The sequence below is a fragment of the Trachemys scripta genome, chromosome 3 (assembly GCF_013100865.1).
Source record: "Trachemys scripta elegans isolate TJP31775 chromosome 3, CAS_Tse_1.0, whole genome shotgun sequence".
In the NCBI taxonomy this organism is placed as follows: Eukaryota; Metazoa; Chordata; order Testudines; family Emydidae; genus Trachemys; species Trachemys scripta.
Genome location: NC_048300.1, coordinates 67,389,122 through 67,415,001, shown reverse-complemented (window position 1 = coordinate 67,415,001; position 25,880 = coordinate 67,389,122). Strand labels below are relative to the sequence as shown.

Genomic DNA, 25,880 nt, shown 5'->3' with positions numbered 1-25,880 from the left:
AGCCCAAAGCCAGAGCCCTGCCATCCCTGGGAAGGTGGGGAACTCACCTGCTGCCTGCTTCTCCAGCATTGTGTCCCAGCAGTCTTCCGAGAGGGGCAGGGCCCAACCCCTGCTGGCGACCCCAGTAATCAAAACCAAGGTGGTGCATTCAGGAGCAATAGGGAGGGGGAGGGACCACTATTTTGCCCCCAACCCCCACCCCATCACAACCCAGGAGGCTGTGGCCGCAAGAAAAGACCCTGGTGGCCGCATTTGAGAAATGCTGGCCTAGAGGTAGACCTCTTCAGTACAGAGAAAAACCACCAGATAAGCCAGATCTTCAAAGCTAGGGTGACCAGATAGCAACTGTGAAAAAAACGGGACAGGAGTGGGGGGGTACCTATATAAGAAAAAGTCTCAAAAAACAGGCCTGTCCTATAAAAACGGGACATCTGGTTACCCTATTCAAAGCATTTCCCCTTTCCTGCCAGTGGTCCTTCTATCGTATTTGGATTGAACTTTGAGTAGCTTTCGAACATCCTTTCTACAATCTTGGACTCTAGCCCTGCAGTGAGATCCTTGACCATTGAGCTTCAAGCTTTCACAAAGTCCCCAATACCACACACAGGTATTAGTTCACACTATACTGTGTCCCATTACAGGAGTGGGCCCTTGGTCAGGCAATGGAACTGTTTAAAGTGGGAATCGCTAGGATCAGATGACATAATAATATAGATCTGGATATTGTCAGCCGACTGGTGATCTATAGGGCCATGCTGCCATTATTATTACTATGTCACTTAGAGGCTCTAAGTGAGATCAGATAGTGAACAAAAACATAGTAAGAGAAGAGTTAAAGCGCTTACATTCTAAACAGAAAAGACAGATAATTGGTGGGAGGGAAAGCAGAGGCACAGAAAAGTGAAGTAACCTGTCCAAGTCACACAGCAGGTCAGCGGCAGAGCTGGAACAGAATCCAAGTCTCCTGACTCCCAGTCTAGAGTCCTAGCCACCAGACACCAACATGAATAAATATAATGAATCTCCAGGGGATTCCAGAGCGTCCCCAGAGCTGACGATGCAACACCACGAACTATACTTTCCTGAAAAGAATGAGTTGGAACCACTCTGACGCAACTCTACCCACCCTCACTAGCCCACACAGCCACATCAGCGTTGCTTTGGGACTAGCTATTTCCAAAGCAATTGATAGCTGGCAATACTGACTACTTTAGGTCCATCATGCAAAAGTCATTCAAATAAATTAATTGGTAATGCAAACTAGCATCATTGTGCAGCCGAAAGCCAGTTCAAATATGTGTAAAATATATTTTTATTCAGAAGCCTCGGGAGGTATCCACTGCCTTACTGCCTTCTTGATCACCTTTCAAAACCTGGGGGGTAAAAAAACATAAAGCACTGAGATGTAGCATGTTGCTGTTAAATACGTTTTGCCACTTGCAGGCCAAAAAAGAATCCAGGGTTTTTCTTGAATGCCATCCCAAAGGTTATAACTGTCAAACCAGGATATAGTTCTGAAGTTTGGAAAAGGCCAGTTATCCTACAAGTGGTTTTTTCCTTTAAAGAAAAATGTCAACTATGGACTTCATTGGCTCAAGAAATAGCTTAAGAAGATACTATCAGTATAGAAAAAGGGAACAACACAACGTTGGGGAAGAATAAAGTGGCATGAGAGAGAGAATGACTGAACCAACTTAGAACACAATTCTGAGGAAATATGCTCACTAGCAGTTTGACTTTTACCCTAGGCATGAGTTAATGCAGTTGCATGGGTGTAATTGAGGGTGTAATCTGGCCTGCGGTGTACAGAGCAGTTGTCTGTCTTTACAAATAGACTGCTGAGCCTAAAGACATACACACAGCAGTGGATTTCTCAGGGCGCATAGCTAGATTTCTATCCAGCCGTACAGTTATGTGCAGTACAAAATTTTGTTTGAAATAAAGGTGTCAACATATTTAGGCCGGGACCCATTGGAAACTACGATTCAGCATGACCAGTGTTACCAATCCTCTCATGAACCCATCTGAAATTCAAGCCAATGAAGTAGCAAAAGATCAAAATGTGATGCAGTTCTTTTGGCAACCTTTTTTGGGTTGTTTTTTCTGTCTTCTCTCTGAGGAAGAGGAAGGAGATGATCATAAAAGGGAAGGTTAGGTGATAAAGTTAGATACTGGAGGAAGGGGATGGACAAGGAGCTGGAACAACAGAAGGTTCTTGTGGTTAAGGCACAGAACCAGGAGTCAGGTGACCTACATACCCCTTCCCCCAACTCTGCCACAGACTTAAGTGTCCTTGGCTGTCACGTAGGCCAGAATTCTCAAAAGTGGCTTCTGATTTTGCCATTTCAGATAAGGCACCAAAATCAGTGACAGCAACACTGGCCTTAAGCTCTCTCTCTGCCTCAATTTCCTCATCTGTAAAATGGGGATAATAATTGCTTGACATGGTCACAAATACTCAAAGCTGAGATGAATGTATATATAAACATGTTTTATTGTATGTATTCTTTGGAGTAAATTGATTTAATCCGTTTCTGAGGTTTAGATTTGGCTGATTTGTATGGATCTGACAATTGTGAAACTTTGGTCAACAAAAAAGTCAGACAGGATTTAGATTTTATTCTGATTCTCATTTACACTCTGGCACATTCATACCTACGTTAAGGCCCTTTTCTGTTGCTAGAACATGCAGCATCAAGGACGTTGGTGTAACTGAGAATCAGGCCCCTAGAGTTCAGAATGATACATGCATCTCAGCTTGGAATATTTTGGAACAGATCATGTGGAGCTGTGCTAATTTACACGAGCTAAGGGTCTGCCCCATAATTATGCCCATTTTACAACTAGGGAAACTGAGAGACAGAGCAAAATAACATCAATATTATAATATACTTGGTTGCCTAGCTAGGGATACCAACATGGAGTATGTGTGTGTGTGAGAGAGAGTGTATGCAAAACAACATCAATCAAGTTTAATTGCTGAATCTTTTCTCAGAATTAGAAATCTGTGCAAATAAGAGAATGTGACCAAATATTTTTTTAATGTAGTAGAGTAAGAATCTATCACTCTAATGCAGGACAGCTTAGATTTTTTGATTCAAAGGCTGGACAAAAAAGCAGCATTCTTGTCCAAAGTTATGTTGCTAAAACAAAGTTGAAATTATTTAAACTACTAAATTGTTAGTACAACTGTAGATTGTGTGCCTCTCTTCACCTCCTTGCAAATAGCATAACTTTGGCCACCACATGTTCAGATGTTAGACTGGTTATTTTTTATGAGGTGGTAGAATTTTAAAATAGCTTGTACAAGGTTTCTTACACGTCGGTTAATTCACCTGAGCTTTTAATAATAACTAACATTATAGTGGTTGCTTACATCCAACCATTCCTCAACTATTCGTTCTCCAACCAAAGGCTTATGGGAGACAAACAATTCTTTGTGAACAGAAATAGCAGAATGTTCAACTGATTGAACTTAATTTTATAACATAAATTGCTGTATCACTCATTAGCTTAATTATAGATTCAGGAGATTTCCTGCAGACTAAATTGGAGGACAGTATAGAGAAAGGGGCCTGATTTTGATCCTACTTATTGCATGCTGCTGTAAATCAGGGATAACTTCACTGAAATCAGTGGAATTATACCAGTGAAAAATTGGTGTAAAAGAGATCTGAACACAGTTGCCAACTTTCACGTGGTAAATAAGCACCCCAACTTTCACAATAAGCCAAAAATCAAACTAATCCCATTTCAAAACAAGGCCAAAACAACCTAATCCCTAAGAACCCCAACACTCTATGTGACTAGATCCCCCCGGCATGCAGTCTGGGACTGTGGTGAGCCTGCTGTGCACCCCGACTCTCTCCCCGCCTTGCCCTTGCTTGCTGGGAGCCGATCAAAAAAAAGAAGCAACAAGTTGTAAGCCAAAAACTAGCCAACAAGCAACTCACAAGCCAATTAAGCCAAAAACAAGCCCAATTTCTGTGTTTTTTTGCCACAGGTTTGGCATGTCTGGATCTGAATCACTTTTGGAGTCAGTGAGGTCAAAATTGGGGATTCTCTGTAAATGAGAAGCTGTGAATACATTAGTTATAATTTGTTTTCTGTAGAGTTTTTATTTTACTCAATGTTTTTTTCCCTACAGAGCTGCTCAAAAGTTGAATCTGTCGTCCAAAAAGAAGAAACATAGGCCATCTACATCATCTGCGTCTGAATCTCCTCTCTTCTCTACCAACTTCAGCAGTATCCTTCAGACTTCCCCACCCCCTGCACCACCATGTTTGCTGAGGGCAGTCAACAAAGTGAAAGACACCCCAGGGTTGGGCAAGGTAGGCCTCAGACTCTCTCTAAAATAATTATTTTTCTCCTCTCAAAGAAAAACGTCCCATGCAAAACATTAATAGAGTACTAGGCCTGTCGTGTTGTTCTTCTTTGACATACCCTGAAACTTGTCTTCAGTATCCACTCAAAGGTCTGACCAATTGGTTGCTAAATGCAGGTGACCTTCTAATAAAGCTGGAGCAAACTTGTGCTCAATGAACCAGACTCAGTCCTGTTGGCATAACACAGGTTTCAAACTCCTTGCTGTGATAAATGAAATAGGGGTGAAAAGACAGAGTTGTCTGCAACCCTAACTCTACCTGGGGCCTTGAAGTAGGTTGGACTCTATATTGACACTACAACTCAGTCTTATCTTCTGTCAATTGATTCCCACCCACCCCCATCAAAACCCTTTTAATATACTGATTAGCTACAGATCCTTCAGTACATGATGGCAGCACCAAGCCAGCTTGAAGATACATTGATATATCTTCTCTCCCAGCCAGCCTCCAATGTTGGGTCACCTACGGTGTCCTTCCATGGTTGAAGCCTCGGGGCGAGGTAGCTACTTGCCTTACCTGAGGAATAATCCCTTCTTTAACCCCCAGTACAGATACCCTGCCATCCTAGGGGTGAGTCTGGTCCATTACATTGGGGAATACTTTGGGACAGTTGCTCAAGACAGGAGTTTGTTTTAAAAGGTAGTCTCTTATACAGGTTTTTAGTATATTATGCTTTTCTGTATTCATCAAGTGCTAAGTGAAGACACTGAATTTGTTGAAAACCGCTTTCCTTTTTAGCAGAGAAATGGTAATGTTCAATCTGGACATACTGTCAGGGCCAGCTCCAGGGTTTTGGCCGCCCCAAGCAGCCGCCAAAAAAAAAAAAAAAAAAGCCGCCATCGCGGTCTGCAGCGGCAATTCGGCGGGAGGTCCTTCGCTCCGAGCCGGAGTGAGGGACTGTCCGCCGAATTGCCGCCAAATAGCTGGACATTCCGCCCCCTCTCCGGAGGGGCCGCCCCAAGCACCTGCTTGCTGGTGCCTGGCGCCGGCCCTGCATACTGTACACAGAATGTGCCTCACTGTTTCCATTGCTGCCCTTGGGCACTAAGGGAACGAGTCAGGCAATAATACGATTTTTCACAGAACCACATCCATTATTTTCGTGGATGGCTTATGTCCATCTTAGAGGGCTCATGGGATTTTTTTTCCCTCCTGGTTTGGATGAGAAGTCCTATGTGGCCCTGCTACTGGTAGCACTACTTCAGTGGGAGCTGCAGGATAGGGCCTAACTATTAGTTGTTCCAAGCATTTAGTATGACAACCTGGTACAAGATTTGAACAGTCCTGTTTTGAGTAATATAATCTTTAGATGATTTCCACTGCAAAGTTTTCTATGTCCTCCCAGGACTCTTACATTTCCAGAATCAAGGTGAATTCTGTCTGGATAAGAATAAAGTTTGCATTTACAAATAGTGAGGGATGTGCTCCTGGAAGCAAGGGACCAAAAGCAGCATTGGGCCTAATCATGCAGTCTTTATTCAGATAAGTCTTGTTGACTTTAATGGGATTTTTTTCTTGAGTAAAGGCGTCAGGTTTCTGTCCATAATATGGAAAGGGCATCGCAAATATACGCGTACAGCTCTGCCAATATGCTTCAGTTCAGACCTGCAACAGTCCTGCTATTCTATCTCTGGGCCTCCATTGAGCATGGAGTTCCAGCTGTATGGTAGTTTTTTTTTATATCCACAAACAGAGCCAAGATTAGCCTGTCCTCCAGAGCCATTTACATTTGGAACCCAAGTAAGGAACTAAGTCTGTGGGAATAGAAGGGCATTGTATTAACCCATTCTGCTATCCAACCTAACTCTCTCACGTACAACCCCATTTTCTCTGATTGTAACTCCACTCTCTCCACTGTAATAAATGAAATAAAACCCAGGATAATTTGGATTCTAATCTTCATTTTATGATACTGTGATAGTCTGAGCCTTTTCGGAGTCTCTTTCCCTTCCAAAATCCTGTCCCCCTTGGGAACCTTACTCCAGTCTTTCAGGATTCACAGGTATGGGGGGACCTGGGGAATGTTCAGTCTCTGAGTTTTCCTTTTAGAGAATCTATAGGGGTCTGTCTTATTTATGGTGGCAAGGTATGGCAAAACCCTCACCCAGGATTTAGCCATATCTTCTATCCCTGTCTTCAGTGGTGGGCTTATACCTGGTCTGGTGAGTCCTTGTGGGAGGTGGAGGTTTACATGCTGTCTTCCTCCCAGCGACCCTGTTGTAAGAATCCGCTAACTCTGAAGCACAGCCGTTTTCCTCCTGGTTTCCCCCCATTCCAGTAACAAGTTCTCCCTTTTAAGCTTGCTTCCTCCAAATGGAGCAGGCTCTGCAGTTGTGCCTGTTCAGTACCAGTTGAGCCCAGAGGAGCTTGTTAGCCTTCTCCTGATTGGGATGAGGGCGTGCCCCATCCAAGGTACACAAGACAATATTTCCTTCTAAATGAATTTTTTGTCATCTAGTACTAACTGATATATTTAGGAAAGAACCTATACACTGAGTCATAAATGAGGGCTTTTTAAATGATTTGATTGTGCTTCTTCAAAGAAAGTCATTGTAACAAATTAGATTTAATTCATATAATCAAAACAAGTGAAAACGGTTAATTCTGAAATAGTTCCATATCAAAAAATGTCTAGTCTTCATTTCCATTTCTGTCCTCTTCTATTTCTCTTATGAGTTACCTTATAACACTGCTCTACAGCCAAAATGTTTCTGAAATAAATGTAGTCAAACTTTACTAATTCTGGGTCACTGAGAACGAAAATGATGTTTAAAATTGTTGATTGGCTCTAGTTTTCAAGATATGCTATTGGGTCAGTATATACGACCCTTGACTTGGGAATGGCGGAGGATAAGTGAGTTATAAAGGGAAGGGATCTCAATTTAAACCAGAAATGACTAAAATACATCTTTGACTGGATCTATGAATAAATCTATGACTGGGTTTGGACAGTACTTGCTTTTTAGGCAAAACAATGAATGATGCAATCTGAAGCTGGTATTACATCATACATGATATGAATTGCATCATGTTATTCCTAGAAGTCATGGATGATGCAATCATAACGAAGCTTACATCACTCTGCTGAATAAATTGCCCTATATCAGCTCTAGAAATCATAGTGTCATGCTCTCTTATTTGTCAGTGTTTGATTTTGCAAAGGGACACATTTCTGTTTAGCCAAAGTGAGCAGAGATGCCTTGTACTTGTGTGAACAGTGCAGATAACTTCTGCTATGTTTGTGGTGAAGTGACTTTTGCGTCACAAAAGTGCAGTATAACCACTATGGTTAAGAAAGCCTATCACCTTTATTTTGGCTGCAAAATTGGAGATCAGGACAAGAGATGGGCCCCACACATATGCTGCAACAAATCTTCACCAGTGGTTGAACAGGAAAAGGAAATCTATGCCTTTTGCAGTGCCAATGATTTGGAAAGAGCCAACAGATCATACCAGCAATTGTTATTTCTGCATGGTGCCTCCATTTGGGAAAGGTGTGTCAAAGAAGAAAAAGTGGACTGTGCATTATCCAAACATTCCATCAGCTATACACCCAGTACCCCACGGAGAAGGACTGCCGGTTCCTGATGCACCAGAATCATTCTCACTTGAGTCAGAAGAGGAAGAGGATGAAACTTCTGGTCCTGAACCATCAATGTCACAGGACCCACATTTTCTCCCATCCTCCTCCTCTGAACCACACCTCCTAACACAAGGTGAACTGAATGACCTTGTCAGGGATTTGGAACTACCCAAGAGTAAGGCAGAGCTGTTGGGCTCCACACTACAGCAGTGGAATCTCCTGGCAGGTGATGTTAGGGTTTCCATGTTCCGTGATCGTCAAAAGGATCTTGTCCCATTCTTCATGGAAGGTGATCTTGTAGCCTGCAACAATATCGATGGTGTGATGGCAGCCCTCAACATCGTTCACGATCCAGATGAGTGGAGACTGTTCATTGAATCATCGAAGACGAGTCTTAAAGCTGTTTTACTGCATAATGGCAATGTTTTGCCATCAATTCCAGTTGGTCATGCAGTCCATATGAAGGAAACCTATGACAACATGAAACAACTTTTGAGATGCATAAACTATGACCAACATCAGTGGCAGCTTTGTGGCGATTTGAAGGTTGTTGCTCTCTTGCTTGGTCTGCAGACTGGATACACAAAGTACTGCTGTTTTCTCTGCAAATGGGATAGTCGTGCAAGAGATTCCCACTACATCAAGAAAGATTGGCCACTCCGTCATTGGAGCCTGGGAGGAAAAGTGTTCAGCATCCACCACTTGTTGAATCAAGGAAGATTTTGTTACCACCCTTACACATCAAGTTGGGTCTGATGAAGAACTTTGTCAAGGCCATTGACAAAACACAAGCAGCTTTCAAGTACCTCCATGGAAAATTTCCAAGGTTAAGTGAAGCTAAGATAAAGGAAGGTGTCTTTGTTGGTCCTCAGATTCGTGAACTTCTTCGAGATGATGCATTTGACCATGCACTGCATGGCCAGGAAAAGACGGCATGGAAAGCCTTCCAGTTAGTGGCAATACATTTTCTCGGAAACAACAAGGCAGACAACTACAGGTTGTTGGTGGAAAACCTCCTCAAGGCATACAAAAGCCTTGGTTGCAACATGTCACTAAAGATATATTTTTTGCACTCTTATCTAGATTTTTTTCCTCCGAACTGCGGAGCAGTGAGCGACGAGCACGGCGAGCGATTTCACCGGGACATTGCAACAATGGAGAAACGCTATCAGGGCAAATGGAGCCCATCAATGCTTGCAGACTATTGCTGGACAGTGACAAGAGATGCTCCATTTAATGAATACAAGAGACAAGCCAAGAAGCGCCAAATAGACACTGAATAGGACTAAACTATGTACATAATAGTTTTTTGCCTTTTGTTTCATAATAAATTTTATTTATATAACCCTTTTGCTGATTTTTAAAGTGTTACATAAACAGGACAGGTGAAATATTATCATGTAAAGCAACCATAAACACATGAAAAGACCTAGGTTTACAATTTATGATTAAAACTCTACTATCTACACAATATACATAGACATAAAATGTAAAAACTTAAATATCTTAGAATATCTCAGTAGCCAATCAGTTGTTTTAATTGTCATATTTGAATTCAGCACATCAAAATACATAATAAATAGCACATTTTATCTCTGAAGCAGACGACTTCTCAAAAATTGTAGACCAGTGTAATTATTATCTAAAGCTCATATACGTTCATCAATTTTCCTCTGTAGCATAATTGACATTTTAATATGTCAGGGATAGGAATGAGGCATAATAAATAGATAATTGCCGATGGAGAATGTAGTTTGCCAGTCAGACTGTGGAGACCTCAGATGTGGTGATGGGAATTTTCAACCTATTGGATCACTGAGACATTATTATTTACATACTTTTTGTTTGACAGTGCCCTGCTTCAAAGATAGACATTTCCTATATGGCTGTTCAAGAAGCTCTGTTAATTTCCCCCACATCTCCTTTCAAATATTTGCATTTATATGGAAGTTAAAGTTTAGATAGATGTGAAGGATGTGGAGTTAGGTTTAAGAAATTCAAGACTTTACTTTGTTGGTTGGGATTGTGGCTGCTCTGTTCTGGAATAATAGGAGGCTATCAAAAAATGACCAGTATAGCAAAGCTCTAATTAATTGTGGGTGAGGACTGAAATATCTGGCTATTTGATATTTAGTTGTGATACAAACCAGGTTTTAGCCATCAGCAAAATATTCAGAGGTATTAAGGTTACTTACCAGCTCAGATACAAAGGTGGTAGATATAGAATAAGAATATAGATTGACTGATGTATTAGACTTAAAAAGTAAAGTTGTGGTCAGGTGCTTAACACCTTTCCGCACCCAAGACCGTCCATAAAACATACTGTAATTGACTGGAATTTGGAACAAGCATTGTCTTCTCGTTAACATTCAACCCCAGAGGAGGAGGAAGATAAAATACAGGGCCTGTTTCAGCACTGATTAACTCGGATTTTTGAATGAGTGTACTTCCATTTCTTTCAATAGAATCTCACCAGTGTCAAACTGGAGCAAAGCAGTGAAGAATAAGACCCATAATCAGGAAGCTATGAGAAGGAAAAATAGATGTCTTGATTGTTCTGTGGCCCTCCTCTGTTGGATTCATTTCCAACCAATTCTAATTAAAGAAAGAGATACATGGTCTGTACTGCAAATAAATTAGCAATGGAACACACACATCCATCCATATCTAGCCCACAGGTGCTTCAGCTTCCATGTAGTAGTGACAGTAGCTGGCTAGTAACCAGATGTTTGTGTGGGATCCCCACAGTTTTACAAAAATAGATTGAGTTGTCTTTTGGGCATGAATGATAATCCTCTTCCATAGCATGCAACAGCTGGAGCCACTACACTTGCTTCTCCTTTGCCCCCATCTCTGAGTCATTGTCATATTCTGTACTCTTGTTCACATCTGGGTTGCAGATTGGTTTGGTTGGATTTAGATATACATATGGAGTGTAGTTATACTCGCTGTTTGCACATGACATCTCTAAATTCTTTTGTACTTTTATCTCAGCAATATATATTGTATGTTAGTCTTTTTTAGTCAGAGAACTGAGCAGAGGAGCAGAAAGGTGCTCTCTGTATGACTGACAAACAATACCAGGATTTCACTCAGCATTAGAATATTGTGGTAAATGTTAGAGCTGGTTGGAAAAATATTTCCTCCTCCCAATGGAACACTTCAACTTTTTGTCTAAAAATTAAAAATCAAATGTTTTGTGATTTTGGCCAAAACCTGAAAACTTTCAGCTTCCAGATTTTCAATGCAAACTTGAAATTTTCTGCAGAGCAGACACTTTTTGTGAGAAATTTAATTTTGTCAAAAATCCAATTTTCCATTGAAAAACTGTTACAATGGAAAATTTTCAACCAGCCCTAGCAAATGTACTGCTTGCATGCAGCACTTGGGTTTTTCATGGCCTGATGTGGTTTCTGTTGTTGTTTTTCTGTAAGTAGCCTTATGAAATTCTGCCACTGAAAGGTGACCTTTGTGTCAGGGGCAGAGACCAAATGGTTGTTTGCTCATATACTGTATTGTGATAAAAGGATTGTTTTTTTAAAGCTGAAAATAAAATAGTAATGCCCTGTGAGTGAAATTCAGCACTGGATAGATGGCTCCCATAGGGATTAAGTGGGACTTAAGTGTTGCATTACTCTAATGTGGATGCTCTGCGTAGGGGGTGAATTTCAGCACATTGGGAGAAGCTGAATACACTTTGTAATACATAAGCCTAACCACATTCTGACTAACAGAACCACTGATAGGCAGATTAATAGCTGAAGTAGCAATTGCTCCTGATTCTGTCCATTTTCCATTGTCTGCGCCATGATTAGAGATATATTTATTAATTGCTTTTAATTTCTTCGGTGCCTGTCCCAGTCTCTAAGTACTTCATATTATTTAAAAACACTATTATTTGGTTAAAAAAAAATCCCAAAATTTGCCATACAATTCATGCCATTCATGGAATATCCCATAACAGCAGAAACTGGCCTTCCAAACAAACACAACCCCCAAACTAGAAACCCATACCAAGATTTCACCAGACCCTAAGGCACCTTCCTTCCAACACCCATGAAAAGATATAGGCTGGATTTTCATAAGTCCCTAAGAGTTGGGCATCTGACTCCTACTGAAAGTCAGTGGGAGTTTGGCACCCAGCTCCCTCAAGCCTCTATGATTGTCCCAGTCATTTCCCAGACACAGAGAACAATGTAACTGGTGTATATTGCACAACATGTGTGTTACAATACTTGCTTGTATTTACATTAGCTATCGTTTTACAGATCATAGATTATTTAAATAATCCTTGTCAGAAAGTGTTTCCAACAGTTGTTTCGTGACCTCTTTTAACTCCCTAACTCCTCTTTAGCACTTCATTGGAAAGCAAAGACAGAAAGCTGGATTGAAAGGAAGAAAACCAATGTATGTCTTGATTAAACCATAGGCAAAAAAAATCTTAGAGTAGAAATGCTTGTATTTTGACTAGCGGATTTGTGGATGTGAGGAATTTGTTGGCAACATCCCCGTGTGCATTGAGTGGGTGTTTATGAAAATCCTGTGTTAAGGTCAGCAGAAAACCAGATGCAACTTCTGAAATACGTACAGTAGCTCCCTTCATTGACATCCATTTTGAAGTTTTTTAAAGTGAAGCAGGGGAAGGGTTTGTCTCTCCTTTGGAAACCTTCATCCGTGGGAGTACAGAGAAAAGAACGTTAACTGTTACAGGACAAATGAGATCTAAACCCATTACCACTTGAACACAATTTATGAGGGGAAGAGTGAAAACTGTTTCTTTTCAAAGTTGCCATGGTTACTGAAATGGAAAAAAGAAGAAATACCCCATGAGGCGTTTAAAGGACACGTGTGTTCCTCACTGTTGTCAACATGATTGTTCTATAAATTAAATAGTTAGTTCCACTTGGAATGAAATCCAGGTGGCCTTTTGCCCTCCAGTTAGTTGCTCATAACTGAAATTTTCTCCAGCAAGCATGTTGGATGGATCTGGCTGAGGCTTTTGTACATTTTGGCCAGATTCCTTCTGTGTGCGTGCTACCAGAAGGATTTTAAATATTTTCTTTACTTCAAGCTGCTTTAAAAGACAAAAGATGAAATTAAGAGAAGTTGGAAGAATTGCTATAAACTATTACTCTCCAGCCTTCCCAATCATATTTTCCAGGTACAGTTAATTTGCACTAAATGAAAGCCCAACCAGATGGTGCCAGTGCCACCCTTCCACCCCTGTGCTGGAGCACTGGGCCAGAATTTGACTGGCTCATGCCTGAGTATGCAAGGGAGGGAGTGTGTATGTGTAAGAAACCTCCACTCATTTGTGCACCCACCACTGAAGGGATTGCCATTGTTATAGTTCCTGCTGTCTCCTAAGTGCAGAAACTACTCTCTGCTGGAATCCCTGCAGTGCAAGGCACCCCGAAAAGAGGTGAGGAAGAGGTTATTTTTCCTAACCTATGCCAATCGGCCAGCATTGCTGTGTGTCTGGGCCAGTGTTGTTAAACCCCTAGAAATGGTGTAGTAGTTATTGTATCACTGGGAGCTCTGGGAAAAAAATCTGCTTCAATGGAATTCCTGTGCTCAACTAGAATCAGAATTTAACAGTGAAATTTTACTTTCAAATCTGCAAGGCAGATCTCTGTTCCCACTGCTGATCTGAGAGCAGAATTTTTCCCTAAGTGGAAAAGATCATTTTACAAACTGCTGTGGCAGGAATTTCATTTTCCCCTTAATCTAAACAGCACAGAGGCTGAATAGAGCAACATAAAGAGACCTTTGACCTTTCGCCTCCTGTCACAATCACATTTTAGATTAATTTCAGCAAAATCAAATGATGGCTGACTCGATCAAAAAAAAGTGTGGGCAGTAGATCTCTTGGGTCCAACTTTGATGTTATTGCTGCAGAGTAACCCTATAGATGAGTCACTCCTGATTTACACTGCTGCAAACCCCCTGAGTGGCATTTCTTCATATCTGTGTCTATCTTGTATTCTTTAGTGGCTCAATAGAAAGTCTACCCGTGCTGAACATCACTATCTCATTGAATGGTAACTCTTCTAAAGACTATGGATTGCTGTTTAGTAAATTGTGAATTTTCCTTTGGTACCTCAAAATCTACAGGAAATAGTGTTTCTTTTCCCATTGAAATGGTTTAATGCACTGAGATACCATGGTGATGGGTGACCTTCTAGAAACATAAATGGACTGAGGGAGTTTCTAGACAAAGCTCTACAGTAAAAGAGAGAATGGGGTTAGCTTTAGAAATAAAACTGTTTACCTTATTCTACCACTGAACAGGGATCTTTGGTAGAAGAAAGCAGTTTCTTCTGTGATTCTTTAACATGGTTCTATAGCATAGTTTCCACCATGAAATTTGATTGTTTCACGTGGATTGACTTCATGTTTTTAGCTGAATTTCACTTTAAGCTTTGGAGTACAATTTAATAAAAGGTTTACACAAAACCCAGGGAACTGATACAATTGAATTTTGCACACTTCTAATTGGCTTATCCACACAGTGTCCTAGACCTTGTGCTGGACATACGTTTTTATGCTCATTAGTGTAGGGTACTTTGTTGTGGTAGTGTATTTGTGTGAGGTCACTAAAGGGCAAAGTAACTATAATTGCTTTGTAGACCACTAGCCAACCACCTGCCGTGATCTATGAGATTCAGTCAACACAGCTCAGCTGATATGGTTGCTGAAGTCTAGTGAATCTAATGAAAGAAGCTCCAGAAAGCCATAACGTCTAGTCAATATATTAAGTGGTCTTTTCTGTAGGGTTGAAGAACACAAGGCATGTTATATTGCTTAAATTGTGACAAAAATACAGTAGCCATATTTTATAAATCTCTTACACAAATATAAATTACAATTCTTTTAGATTATAAAAATTCATCCTTCTTAACTGTTTGATTTCTTTGGACCTTTTATTTTTACTACTTTTGATACTTAGATCAAAATTGTACTCTCTATATAATATTATTTTGTGGCATTATAGTAGACCTAGTTAATCACTTCCACTTCACTTCTGGAGCTTTCCAAAGTGCAGTTTAAAATTCCTTCCCCCCTTTTTGCTCATGTTTAAATCCCTGTAGAGAAGGTTAATAGAAATCAGGAAAGTCAAGATCAAATAATCTGAAAATTACAATGATGATTCTAGTAAAATGCTGAGTAAGAAATTTAGATGCTGAATACTTCCCCAAACCTAGGAACTTAGGTAGGTTGGTTGGTTTGTTTTTTAAGATCTTATTAGTATGGTGGGCAATAGTATAGTAAGTGCTTAAGCTCACAGTATTTAATATGTATATTTTTTTTCTTAAATTCCAAAAGCCCATCTCCTCCTCCCAGCCCTTTCCCTGGGTGTTTGACTCCTCTCTGCATGTGTCCATGCGCAATGTTCAGGGGAACTGACAAGATGGTAAAGCTGTTGGAGGCTTCAGTATAGCACTGCTCTAACAACACTGACTAATGATCCAACTGAGCTTATTGATTCAGCCCCGAAGGTCACTCTGCTTTTCTTTTTCTTTAAAGGCCTGGGCTTTACTGTGTGCTTCTAACACAGCATTGATTAAATAGTCAGTCCAGCTGGGGAAGATCTGAGATTTTAATACTGTGAGTGCCTTGTGGACACCATCCCTCCCATTTATTCTCCTCTGCGAACCCATTTCCCCTCCCATTTGTGATTCCAACAGAGCATAGCTTGACAACTTCTGTCTTCAGGCATTCACCCATTCCTTCGCAATTCCTCTGAGGCATCCTTTCTCTCCATGCTCCATAACTTCATCTGCTTCCTTCCTTCCCCACTCCCTGGTGCCTCAGGAACAGCCACCACAACTACAGTTACTCAGTGGCTAAGAGAACAGGCTTGCTTCTACTCTGGATCTGTAACATTACTCCAGGACCATCCATCAAGAGGTATAAAAGCATGTCAGGCCCCATCCCCAGCTTGGCTGCTTAGCGAACACCATGAAGTCATCCCCAATCCTTGGTCTGATTTGGTACTAACCTGTAAACCAGTGGGGTCGCCTCCATCTAGTGAAGAGACAGCCAGACTTGCAAGTACCAAATCTTTGGGACTTGGTAAAAATGACCTTGCTGGCTCTGCATTGTATGGCTGAGTATTTGGTCGTATGTGAACAAAGGGGGAAGGTGTGCAAATGCACATTTTTGATCTGATCTCAGGTGTAGAAGAGGTCCAAGTAGTGCCCCTTGCCATGCATGGCTGACCATTCTGGGAATTAGTCAAGATGCCACAAAAATAAGAGCATATGGGCACCTAAGGCTTTCTGTGGACCTTGGGTGCCCATATTGTAACATATTCTCCAGACCTGAAGAAAAGCACTATGTAAGTTCAAAAGCTTGTCTCTCATACCAACAGAAGTTGGTCCAATAAAAGAAACATTACCTCACCCACCTTGTCTCTCCAATATCCTGGGACCAACTCATCTACAACAACACTACAGATATATTGTATCACTGTTAGGCAGAACTCTGAATTTATTTCATTAGGGACTTCTGCTTAGAAACTGATGGTGGGATATAATGCAGGATGTGGGATAATAAAATGAAACCACATTTGGATTATTGTTTAATCAATCCTAAATGATTCATTCTGTGTATTCAAATAGGTCCTTCTATATTGTTATTAATACGGTCTCAGTTAAAATACACTGTTAGACACTAAAATACAAAAGTAAGCTACAATAAGCATCCTTTCAAAGTTCACATTCCTGCTGTCTAAAAAAAATATAACTTATGAAAAAGTATTTTCCCCATTTTCTATGTGGTAAAGGTGAAAACAAAGTTTGCAATCATCAGCATGATCAGTCATGCAATTAATTCTTTATATAAAAGCAGATTGCAAGTTAATCCATTTTTAAAAGTCTGTGACCCACAAAACTCCTCCTCCAGGGAATGGAGCATGATACACACATAGCACAGAGCTGGCCAGTGGATGCTGGTTGAGTATGTTGGTTGATAAGATCAAATTTTAAGCAATAGTACTGTTTCATAGTTTAAATATATTATGTATAGATCCTGTTACAAGTGAATACTGATGTGTATAACTAGTATCAGCACCATATATTTTGTAAAAGGAAGACAACACCTGCCAATAATATACTAATAGAAAACTATTATGGAATTTAATTCAGAATTACGTCCTTTCTGTACTTTGGTTTAACCATCCCATATGTAACAGGAAATTTTATTCCCTCTGTAGGGTGGTTCAAAACACTGACACACATGATAGAAAATGCTATTAAATTCCAGTTTTTTTAGATTAATTTATATAGCACCCTATTGCATTTCTATAAAATTCATGGCTTCATCTGTGTTAAATTCTGTAGGACCCTTGCATACATTTCTTCAATTTATAAAATTCTCTTTTTCATTTTATTTAGAAAAAGCTATTGTCTGAAAGTGCTGTGTGTTGTGCTGTGTGACTATTAGCAAGAAATGGATTGTGTGTACCTCTGTGCTGTAAATTAGTCTTCATTACTGCAGATACTTCCATGATAGATACAGAGAGGTAGGAAAACTTATCTGTCAGTCCTTTCCCTCCTCCCCTCTTCTCCCACAGGAAATACGACATGTGTATTTTAAATCATTGTACACAGTGTAGGATTAACAATCTTTCTTTGAAGTCTTTTCTTCTTCCCATCCTTCTGTATCCTTGGAGGTTTATCCAAACACAGTCCATTAGCAATAGAAATATGCTCTTGACTAGATTGGCCCCAGCACCTTAATCCAGACTCCAGAGGTGCCTGACTCAAAAAGCCTTCACCATCCAGGAAAATAACTTAAACCACTGGATTTTGCCTTTTAAATTGCTGTCAGCTATCAGGAGCAGTGCTAAGGTATGTGCTGGCAAGAGATCTGACAGAGGTGCTGAAGATGTGTGTGTTGTCTGGCCACACAGAAGGTGAAGGCATGCACACTGATTGATAACAGCATGTGCAGATGTGATAAACATAAGGAGGCCCATGCTTCTTTGGGGAGACTGAATAGCAACACAAATGAGGAAACGGAACTCCCCAAGAGACGCGTGTTCTGCGTGCAGTGGGAATCCATGAATCTTTTTAGATGGGAGGGAGCTATTTATTATGAAGACTATTATGCCATGTAAGGCATTGCTGCAAGAGAACACCACCAAGCTATTTCCTACCTTATCGGTTTATATTAATAATGCAGCAGTTAATAAAAGAACTACAAATTAAAAATAACTGGATGGGCTGATAAGCAGAATTCTTGAGATAGAGACGACCAGAAATTGCTTTAAACGATGCACTGCAGTGCAGGAAATATAGGAGGAAATGAGCTTTGGCCTCTTTGCTTTTATTATTTTCTTATTATTTAGTTTATCTCTGTGAACATGACTATCAGGGTTTTATGTGGCACTTAATAGTCAGATATGTTTACGATTTGGTGCCAATTTTTAGCTCCATAGAAATGAAGTATTTGCCATGCTGTATTAGATGGCTGGTCTCTCTCTTTCCATAGGAGCCAATAATATATTGAATATGAATAACAATCTGAACATTATTCCTCCCCCACTCCACTCCACCGTACACTTTTTGTTCTCCTCCAACTCCCAGCCCGCAGTAAAAAGCTATACATGTTATACTGTAAATTTCACATGATCAAGCCCCAAGCTAAATTTAAATACAAATAACGTTCCAGCAGAGCGGCTAGTCACCACTCTCCAGAAAGCTTCCCACTATGAATGACCCTTGGTCCCTGGTGACACATGGTTGGGCCTTAGAAATGAGACTCTTCATGCAGCATCCGTCTCCTAAATTTCTGGTTACCATTCTTTTCCCCTGACTCTTACCTGCAACCATCCAGACCTCCTTATCCGTGAACTGACCTATGGAGACCTGGGAGGGAGTTAATTAATTTCTGGGCACCCACAGGGGAGATTTGAACAGCAGTAAAAGAATGAATAATAACTTCCAAACAGAGCTGAGCCTCTCTTTTTGCCACCGCTGCAAGATACCAAGAGCATATTTACTTTAACATGTGGGCTGAGTTCTCATTGATTGGGCCCCTTATTTACTAAGTAATTTTGAGGGCACTCTAAAATCCAGCTCTTGGTGAAATACCTAACTGAGTTACTGAGGTGTGCAGTCGAGTCACACAGTTCTGTCCTAGCAACACCTGCAACACCACCACCACAAAGGCTGTAGTGCACCCATTTCTCCCACCATCTTGCTGAAAAGTGACAGCATTTGCGAAACTAGCAAGATGGGTGCACCATGTAACAGCTGGTAAATCATTTGTCAGCCTGCTTTAATGTGGTTTAGCCGTCAAGGGCTTCTCTCTGTTATATTATTGTTGAAGGACTTCATTGTCTGTCCAAAAGAGTCCATTGCCTCAGAAATACCCTATCATGCTATAAGGAGTAGGTCTGTATCAATGATTCAGCAGGTTAAATGGGTGGAAAAAGCTGTTTCTTAAATATTAATCTCTTCAGTTAGAGTAGTGGGAGGTAGAATGCAGGGAATGACAAAACACACTAGCCTGAGCAGCCAAGCTGTGTACTGGAAATTCTCTGTGGCTGAGGGCTTGGAATCTTCCCATAGCAGGCCACAGAGCAACCACAGAGCTGGTATGCCAGCCTTAAAGCCAATTCAGCTTTAGGGCTGAAGAAGCCTCTATGCTATGTGGTTCCCCTGATGCAGGGGATGGGGTGGGAGAACAGCTGGTGGATCCACCAGCCTCCCCTCTGCTTCTTGCCTATTCCCCAGAAGCCCAACTCTTCCCACCCCTTTGCCTCATTTGGCAGCTGGCATGCAGCTGTATCTCCTCCCCGAAGCCAATTGCCACAGCTGAAGCTGCTGAACACATGCCAGCTGGTCAAACTCTTCATTTACAATTAATAATCATTACCATTTAAGCTCCTCTTTTTGGATGGCAAATCATTTGCCAGCAGATTCTGATTTTTTGCGTGTGTGCATTTGTGGCTTGTAAATACTTATCAAATGTACAGACTGAATGGTTCAAAAAGTGTCAACTCAGGCTAGTCGCTATTCACCATTCCTGCCATGCGCCTGGTCCCCCTTTGTTTCTGCTCCATGATTGGATGACTGAAGCATTCTGTGTGGGAGAATGGATACAAGTCTGTGAAACCTTGAGGAGTCACAGGCATTTTCATATGTCCCTGTTAGGTGTGCGAATACTCACAAAAACCGGATATGACCCCACAAATCCCATCAAATTAAACATGGTGCCTTTATTCACAAAAATATTTGCAATTTTTTTCACTTATCCACCAGGTCTAACATTTCCCATCCTGTCGTGTCTCAGTGCCCTTCATCTGCCTGGTTCACCTGCCGCTCCTCTACTTGTTTGCCTATCAGTCTGTCTACAAATGCCATGTTCTAGGCCAGGTTTTGTGAATATGGTGGTTAATACGGCCTTGCTTGTTCCCAACTGAGATTTTTGTGCCTTTAGGGACAGTGCTCTGACTTCAAACACCCTTTTTTTGTTTCCAGCGTGATTCACCTTCATGTCAGTGGCTGGCTTTCTTTTTCCTTACATCGGGGGGCGGGGGAGGAGAGAGATGCAGCTGTTAAAATTAGAATAAAAAGGTATATGTTAATCTTCACTTTTAAAAGGGATGTCCCCTCCCCCCCACATAAATAGAGTGATAACTATAAACCGATGATTAATCAGACAGTCTCTATTTTAAGGTACAGTCAGCATCCTTTGTCTCACAGGGCTAGACTGGCGATCAAGTCAGGGAAACATGCAGATCTGTAAAGAGTGTACCAAAGGCAAGTAACTACTATTTCCTCAGAGCTTTCCCAGATACTGTCTGGGCAGACTACCCTGCTGAAGAGAATAAGGGGGATGCCCTCCCAATATGATTATTTCTTGGCTTTTTGGGGAAAAATCATAAGAGCTGACTCCATCTGAAATACAGTAGCTTTCATAGCAAACATTTCCGCCTCAGTTGAGTTTTGTTTTATGTTCCATAATCACTCGTATTGAACTAGCTCACTTCTAGGGTAATCATATTAAATATAGAAGTGTGGATGGATGAGACTTGGTTTTGCTGGCCCTAACTATCTGAGCCTGGACAAAGACCACCTTTCCTTTTGTTTCAAGTGTCATTTTTGTCTCTTTTGATTCAGCCTCTCATGAGCAAACTGTTTTTTTTTTAAACTGTTAGCTTTATATTACTGTTTGATTGAGGAGCACCCATTCAGAACTCATTGGCTCCCTTGACAATCCTCAGTACACTGAATAAGTGAACAGATCCATCAGTTACTCCAAGATCAAATAACCCAACAACAACATAGATATAACACAACTCCAGTAATCCAAATCTAAATTTGTAATAGTTGTTGGAAGTCCCTCTAATCAGAAAATCAAACTGGGGATAGTTAAGTATCAGTAATGGCTCTTGAGAATAGTCCTTCACACCTGATAATAAGCATTGTTTTAATATGCTAGGAAATGTACTAAACAATGTACATCTGCCTGAGGTTGAATAGAATATTTGTTCATCATTCTTTAAGGCTAGATTTAGAGCAAACATTTGAAAGGAATAAGTGTCTATAAAATGATTAAGTAGGCATCTTGAGTTCTGCTGATATGAACAAGAATTTGTTTACCTTGAGCAGAAGAAAATGTTAGAATAAAACATAATGTTTCACCCACAAAATCTGTTTCTACTAATGGAAATTTAAAAATTGAGGGGAAAAATTAGGCCCAGCTCTTGCATGGCTTGTCAAAGGGTGGTGGTGTAGGGAACCTCACCCATTTAGTGCCCTTTTATAAGGAGGTGCCAGGCACAACTGCAGTGTTTGCACTAACTGGAGAGCAAGGATTACATGAGGTTAGCAATGTAAGTCACCCCAAAATGGGCTGGAGGAGGTGGGGCTTTGATCCATCCTCTGCTCTAAATCAACCAGTGGGACAGCCTGCTGATTAGAGGAGCTCACATTCTATCCTCTGAAGGGATGGTGCAGCAGTTGGTGTGTTCCTGGGGAACTCAAGGAGGCGGTGTGCTGAGGAGTAACAGCTTTTCTATGGGGGCCTTGGAGCACATTTTATTTGAAATAGGCTATACCCTGATTGAGAGTGAAAGCCTGAAACAAAATGGAAAGGCACTTTCCTGGGAAACTAAGTGGAGAGCTGTAAGAAAGTTGCAGCGCCGTAAAGTGCCAGTGTAGACAAGCCCTTAGGGGAGTCGAGGGGGAAGGCTGTTGGTGGTCTCCTGGTGAATAGGTGTGTCTATCAGAGAAAACAGCACTTCAACTGATTGTCTCAGCAGAGAGTCCAGGATTTGAACAACCCCTTTGGTCCTGGAAATGGTTCTCGCCAACAGCGTTGAGATAGATGGGTGGGGAAGCTGCCATAGCTATTGCTTACGTTGTACCATGTCTGTTTATAAAGAGAGACTTTGGCCTTCAAGACTGTCAACAGGCATCTTTCCTAAGTATTAAATTCACTTCATAAAATAAACAAAGAAACCTCCTAATTCCTATACATTGGGTCTGCTGTCCTGCGGCACTCATGCCTTCAACCGAAATATCAGCCTTCATGTGAGAAAGTAAAACAAAACCGTCTCTGTCATGCAGCAGTGCCTTTGAGTTTACACAAACCAAGCAGCTGCCAGAGATCACAGCAAGTCCAAGAATATAGGGAAGATGAAGAAGGAAGGATGAGGAGGATTGGGCAAGAGTATGTTCAGATAGCTCAGATTTTAGTTGCTAATATATAGATGAACTTTCAGACAAAGTATCTATATAAACGTACAGGCTGCTGTAACTGCAAAATAGAAAAATGTTCTAGAGCAGAGGTGGGCAAACTACGGCCCGCGGGGCCATCCTGCCCAGCCCCTGAGCTCCCAGCCCCTCCCCTGCTTCCCCCCCCCCCCCCCCGCTCCCTCAGCTCGCCCTGCCGTCAGTGCGGTGGTGTGGCTGGCTTCGGGCGGTGTGGCTCAGGGGCAGATTTACCAGTGAACAACAGGGAGCCCCAGGGCCGGGCACTCAGGCAGCTCAGCACCGGCGCACCCCCCGTGGGGGGGAGGGGCTGCATTGCGGGGGCACGGGAGCGGGCAGTGCAGGTGGCGGGAGCACAGGGAATACGGCTGGAGGACTCAGGAGGAGCACCGGGCGGCCGCGCAGTTGGCCAGAGAGAAGCGACGCTTTGAAGGGGAAACTGCCGCTTCTCTCCAGCTGCGCAGCTGCCCCTGCTCCTCCTGAGTCCTCCACCCGTGTTCGCAGGGCCACATTCCGAAAGGGGATAGGGGGTGGCATCCCAGGGGGGTGGTCAGGGGACAGGAAGGGGGGGTTGGATAGGGGGTGGGTACCAGGGGGTGGTTAGGGGCAGGGGGTCCCAGGAGGGGGCAGTCAGGGGACAGGGAGGTTGGATGGGTCGGGGGTTCTGAGGGGGGCAGTCAGGGGGTGGGAAGTGGGAGGAGATGGATAGGGGGCGTGGGGCAGGCTGTTTGGGGAGGCACAGCCTTCCCTACCCGGCCCTCCATACCATTTCGCAACCCCGATGTGGCCCTCGGGTCAAAAAGTTTGCCCACCCCTGTTCTAGAGCTTTGTTTTTTGGTGCGTAGTTGCCTAACTTATTCACACACATTTTAGACAAATAAGGGAGGGGAGTAATGAACTATCTGTTCAAATTGAGTATTTTAAAAAAACAAATCTTAATCCTACCTCTGTACGGGCAATGCTTTATTCTCACAATCCATATTTGACCCTGTAGTGGGGTGGTCACCCCAGTCCAGCCCTGAAGGGGTTAAAACAGCCCTGGGAGAGGGCTGCCCTGGGGAGCCAATAGTAAAAGCGGCCCTGGAGAGGGCTGTGGCTGGGAAAAGGAATGAAAGTACCTGAGTAGCTGACCACAGGTGTGGCCAGCTTAATTAGGGCTCAGCTGGCCCTGATAAAAGGGCAGGGGGGCCAGGAGCTGAGGGAGTCTCACTCTAGCCCTGGAGTGGGAAGGGCTAGCTGCCTGGGGGCAAGGTACCTGAGGCTGAGCAGTGCTGGGGAATAGGGCAAAGGGAGCTGGGGAGCTCCAGCCTGGTAAACCCCCAGGCTGTAGGCCTTGGGGAAGGCCTACAAAAGGTACTGGGGCTTCAGAGGGGCAGCCTGGGGATAGGCAAAGGCAGCAAATCCTACCCCCTTGCCAATGATGAGTGGCCATTACAGACTGAAGTCTGCCCTAGTGAGCGGAGACTAGATGACAACTGGCAGCAGCCACTGAGGCAAGGGAGGGTGAGAGGGTTGGTGGTTCCCCTGGGAGGGGAGACCCAGAGAGTGGGGATACTGCTGGGACAGAACCCTGAGGAAAGGGGGACCGGGGTCCAGGAGAGACACGGGGGCCCTAAGGCAGGTGAGACACCGGCCTGCAGAGGGTGCTGTGGGCTGGACAAGAGCTAATTCCCAGGATGACCTGCAGGAGGTGCCATGCCAGTGAGTCTCACTTCGCTACAGACCCCTTTAAATGTTTAGTTTGAATAAATCTAAAAGAAGTTATAGGTAAAAGTAACTTTTCTAGGGGAAAGAAGGGAGGTGAGAAGTGATAAACTGTAAATTCCAAAACTTTGCTTGGCTGTGGGGCTTGCATTGACACAAACTGTCCAAGATGGTAAGAGAGCCATTATCACAGACTGTACTGCAATTCTCAAACTGCTGAGTAAATTGTTTTGTTTCCCTATTATTGCTCATCAGACCTTTGTATACATAAGCACATTATCTGTAAACCATTAAGCTTTTTCCTTTGCTTGAGGTTTTTTTTAGAAGATATCCATGCAGATGTACATTCAAAAAGTTTTTTTGATAGTAGTACAACTCAGATAAATCAGGGCTAAAAGAATGTGTCACATGTTCCTCACGAAGAATGATTCGTTTTGTTTTGGCCATGTGCTTTTTGTCTTTTTAAAAATAATTTTAATGGTAGAGCTGATGAGATGCAGAGGGCAAGTTGAGTAAGCAAAGGAGACTGACAACAGCAGTGTCACATATTAGTGAAGATTCACAAATTAATTGGGTATGCTTTGGGGTGGGTTTTTTTTTTTTTTTTTGGTTGGGCTTTTTGGCCAATTGACCCATATTTCAAAAGACCCAACAGTGTATTTACATTGATTCTGCTGTCACCCACTGGATACTACTCTTGTAGGACATTCATCCCCATATGCCTTTGACAGACAAAGAAAAATTATTTCCAAGTGAGAAATTGGGTGCTTCTAAGAACCAGCCTTTCAGAATAGTGTCTGCAGTCAAAAAGGCTAATCGTCCAAATGATAGCCATGCATGGTTGGCTTTCCTCTTTATGATGCCTTGATTGAGACAAGATGAGCATACTGCTGGCCTTTTGCAGTGAATAATTTTGTTAGAACAATATCTGCAGGGAAAGGCTTTTATACACCAAGAATGACAAGTGTGGCAAATTGCTTACAAAGCCCAGACCTGGAGGCCTCTCTTTCTAAAGCTGCCAGCCCACAGTACAAGAGCACTGCAAAGCTAAATGTAATTGCTGTGCTCCTGCTGTAAACAATAGCACTTGTTTCTACACTGTCAGCTTGTTGTCTCATAAGATTTGTTCACATGTGACCATTAGGTCTCTGATACCAAAATTACATTTAAACCAACTAAATTCACAACAAGGATTGTCTGTAATAATAAAAGCAGTAATCACATGCATAATGTGTGTGTAGGGGCTTAACCTAAACCTTTCCTTTCCTTTCCATTCCCACCACAGAACTTTGCCTGTGCGTCACTACTAGGGTTACCATGTTTAACAAATAAAAAAAGAGGACCCTCCACGGGGCCCTGGCCCCGCCCATTTCCCACCCCCAACTCCGCCCCAACCCCGCCCTAACTCCGCCCCCTCCTCCCTTCCACTCCCAGCCACGCGAAAAGGGCTGCCCGAGCGCTACCGGCTTCACGGTTTGC

At 42.3% G+C, this 25,880-nt stretch overlaps 1 protein-coding gene across 1 annotated transcript in view; it reads left to right on the top strand.

The window, feature by feature from the left end:
- Nucleotides 1-25,880, top strand: part of KIF26B (kinesin family member 26B) — a 411,172-nt gene that overhangs the window by 263,904 nt on the left and 121,388 nt on the right. Inside the window, exon 5 of the mRNA XM_034764988.1 lies at nucleotides 4,148-4,331. Coding sequence (XP_034620879.1) covers nucleotides 4,148-4,331 — 184 coding nt within the window. The remainder of the gene's footprint in view (nucleotides 1-4,147; nucleotides 4,332-25,880) is intronic.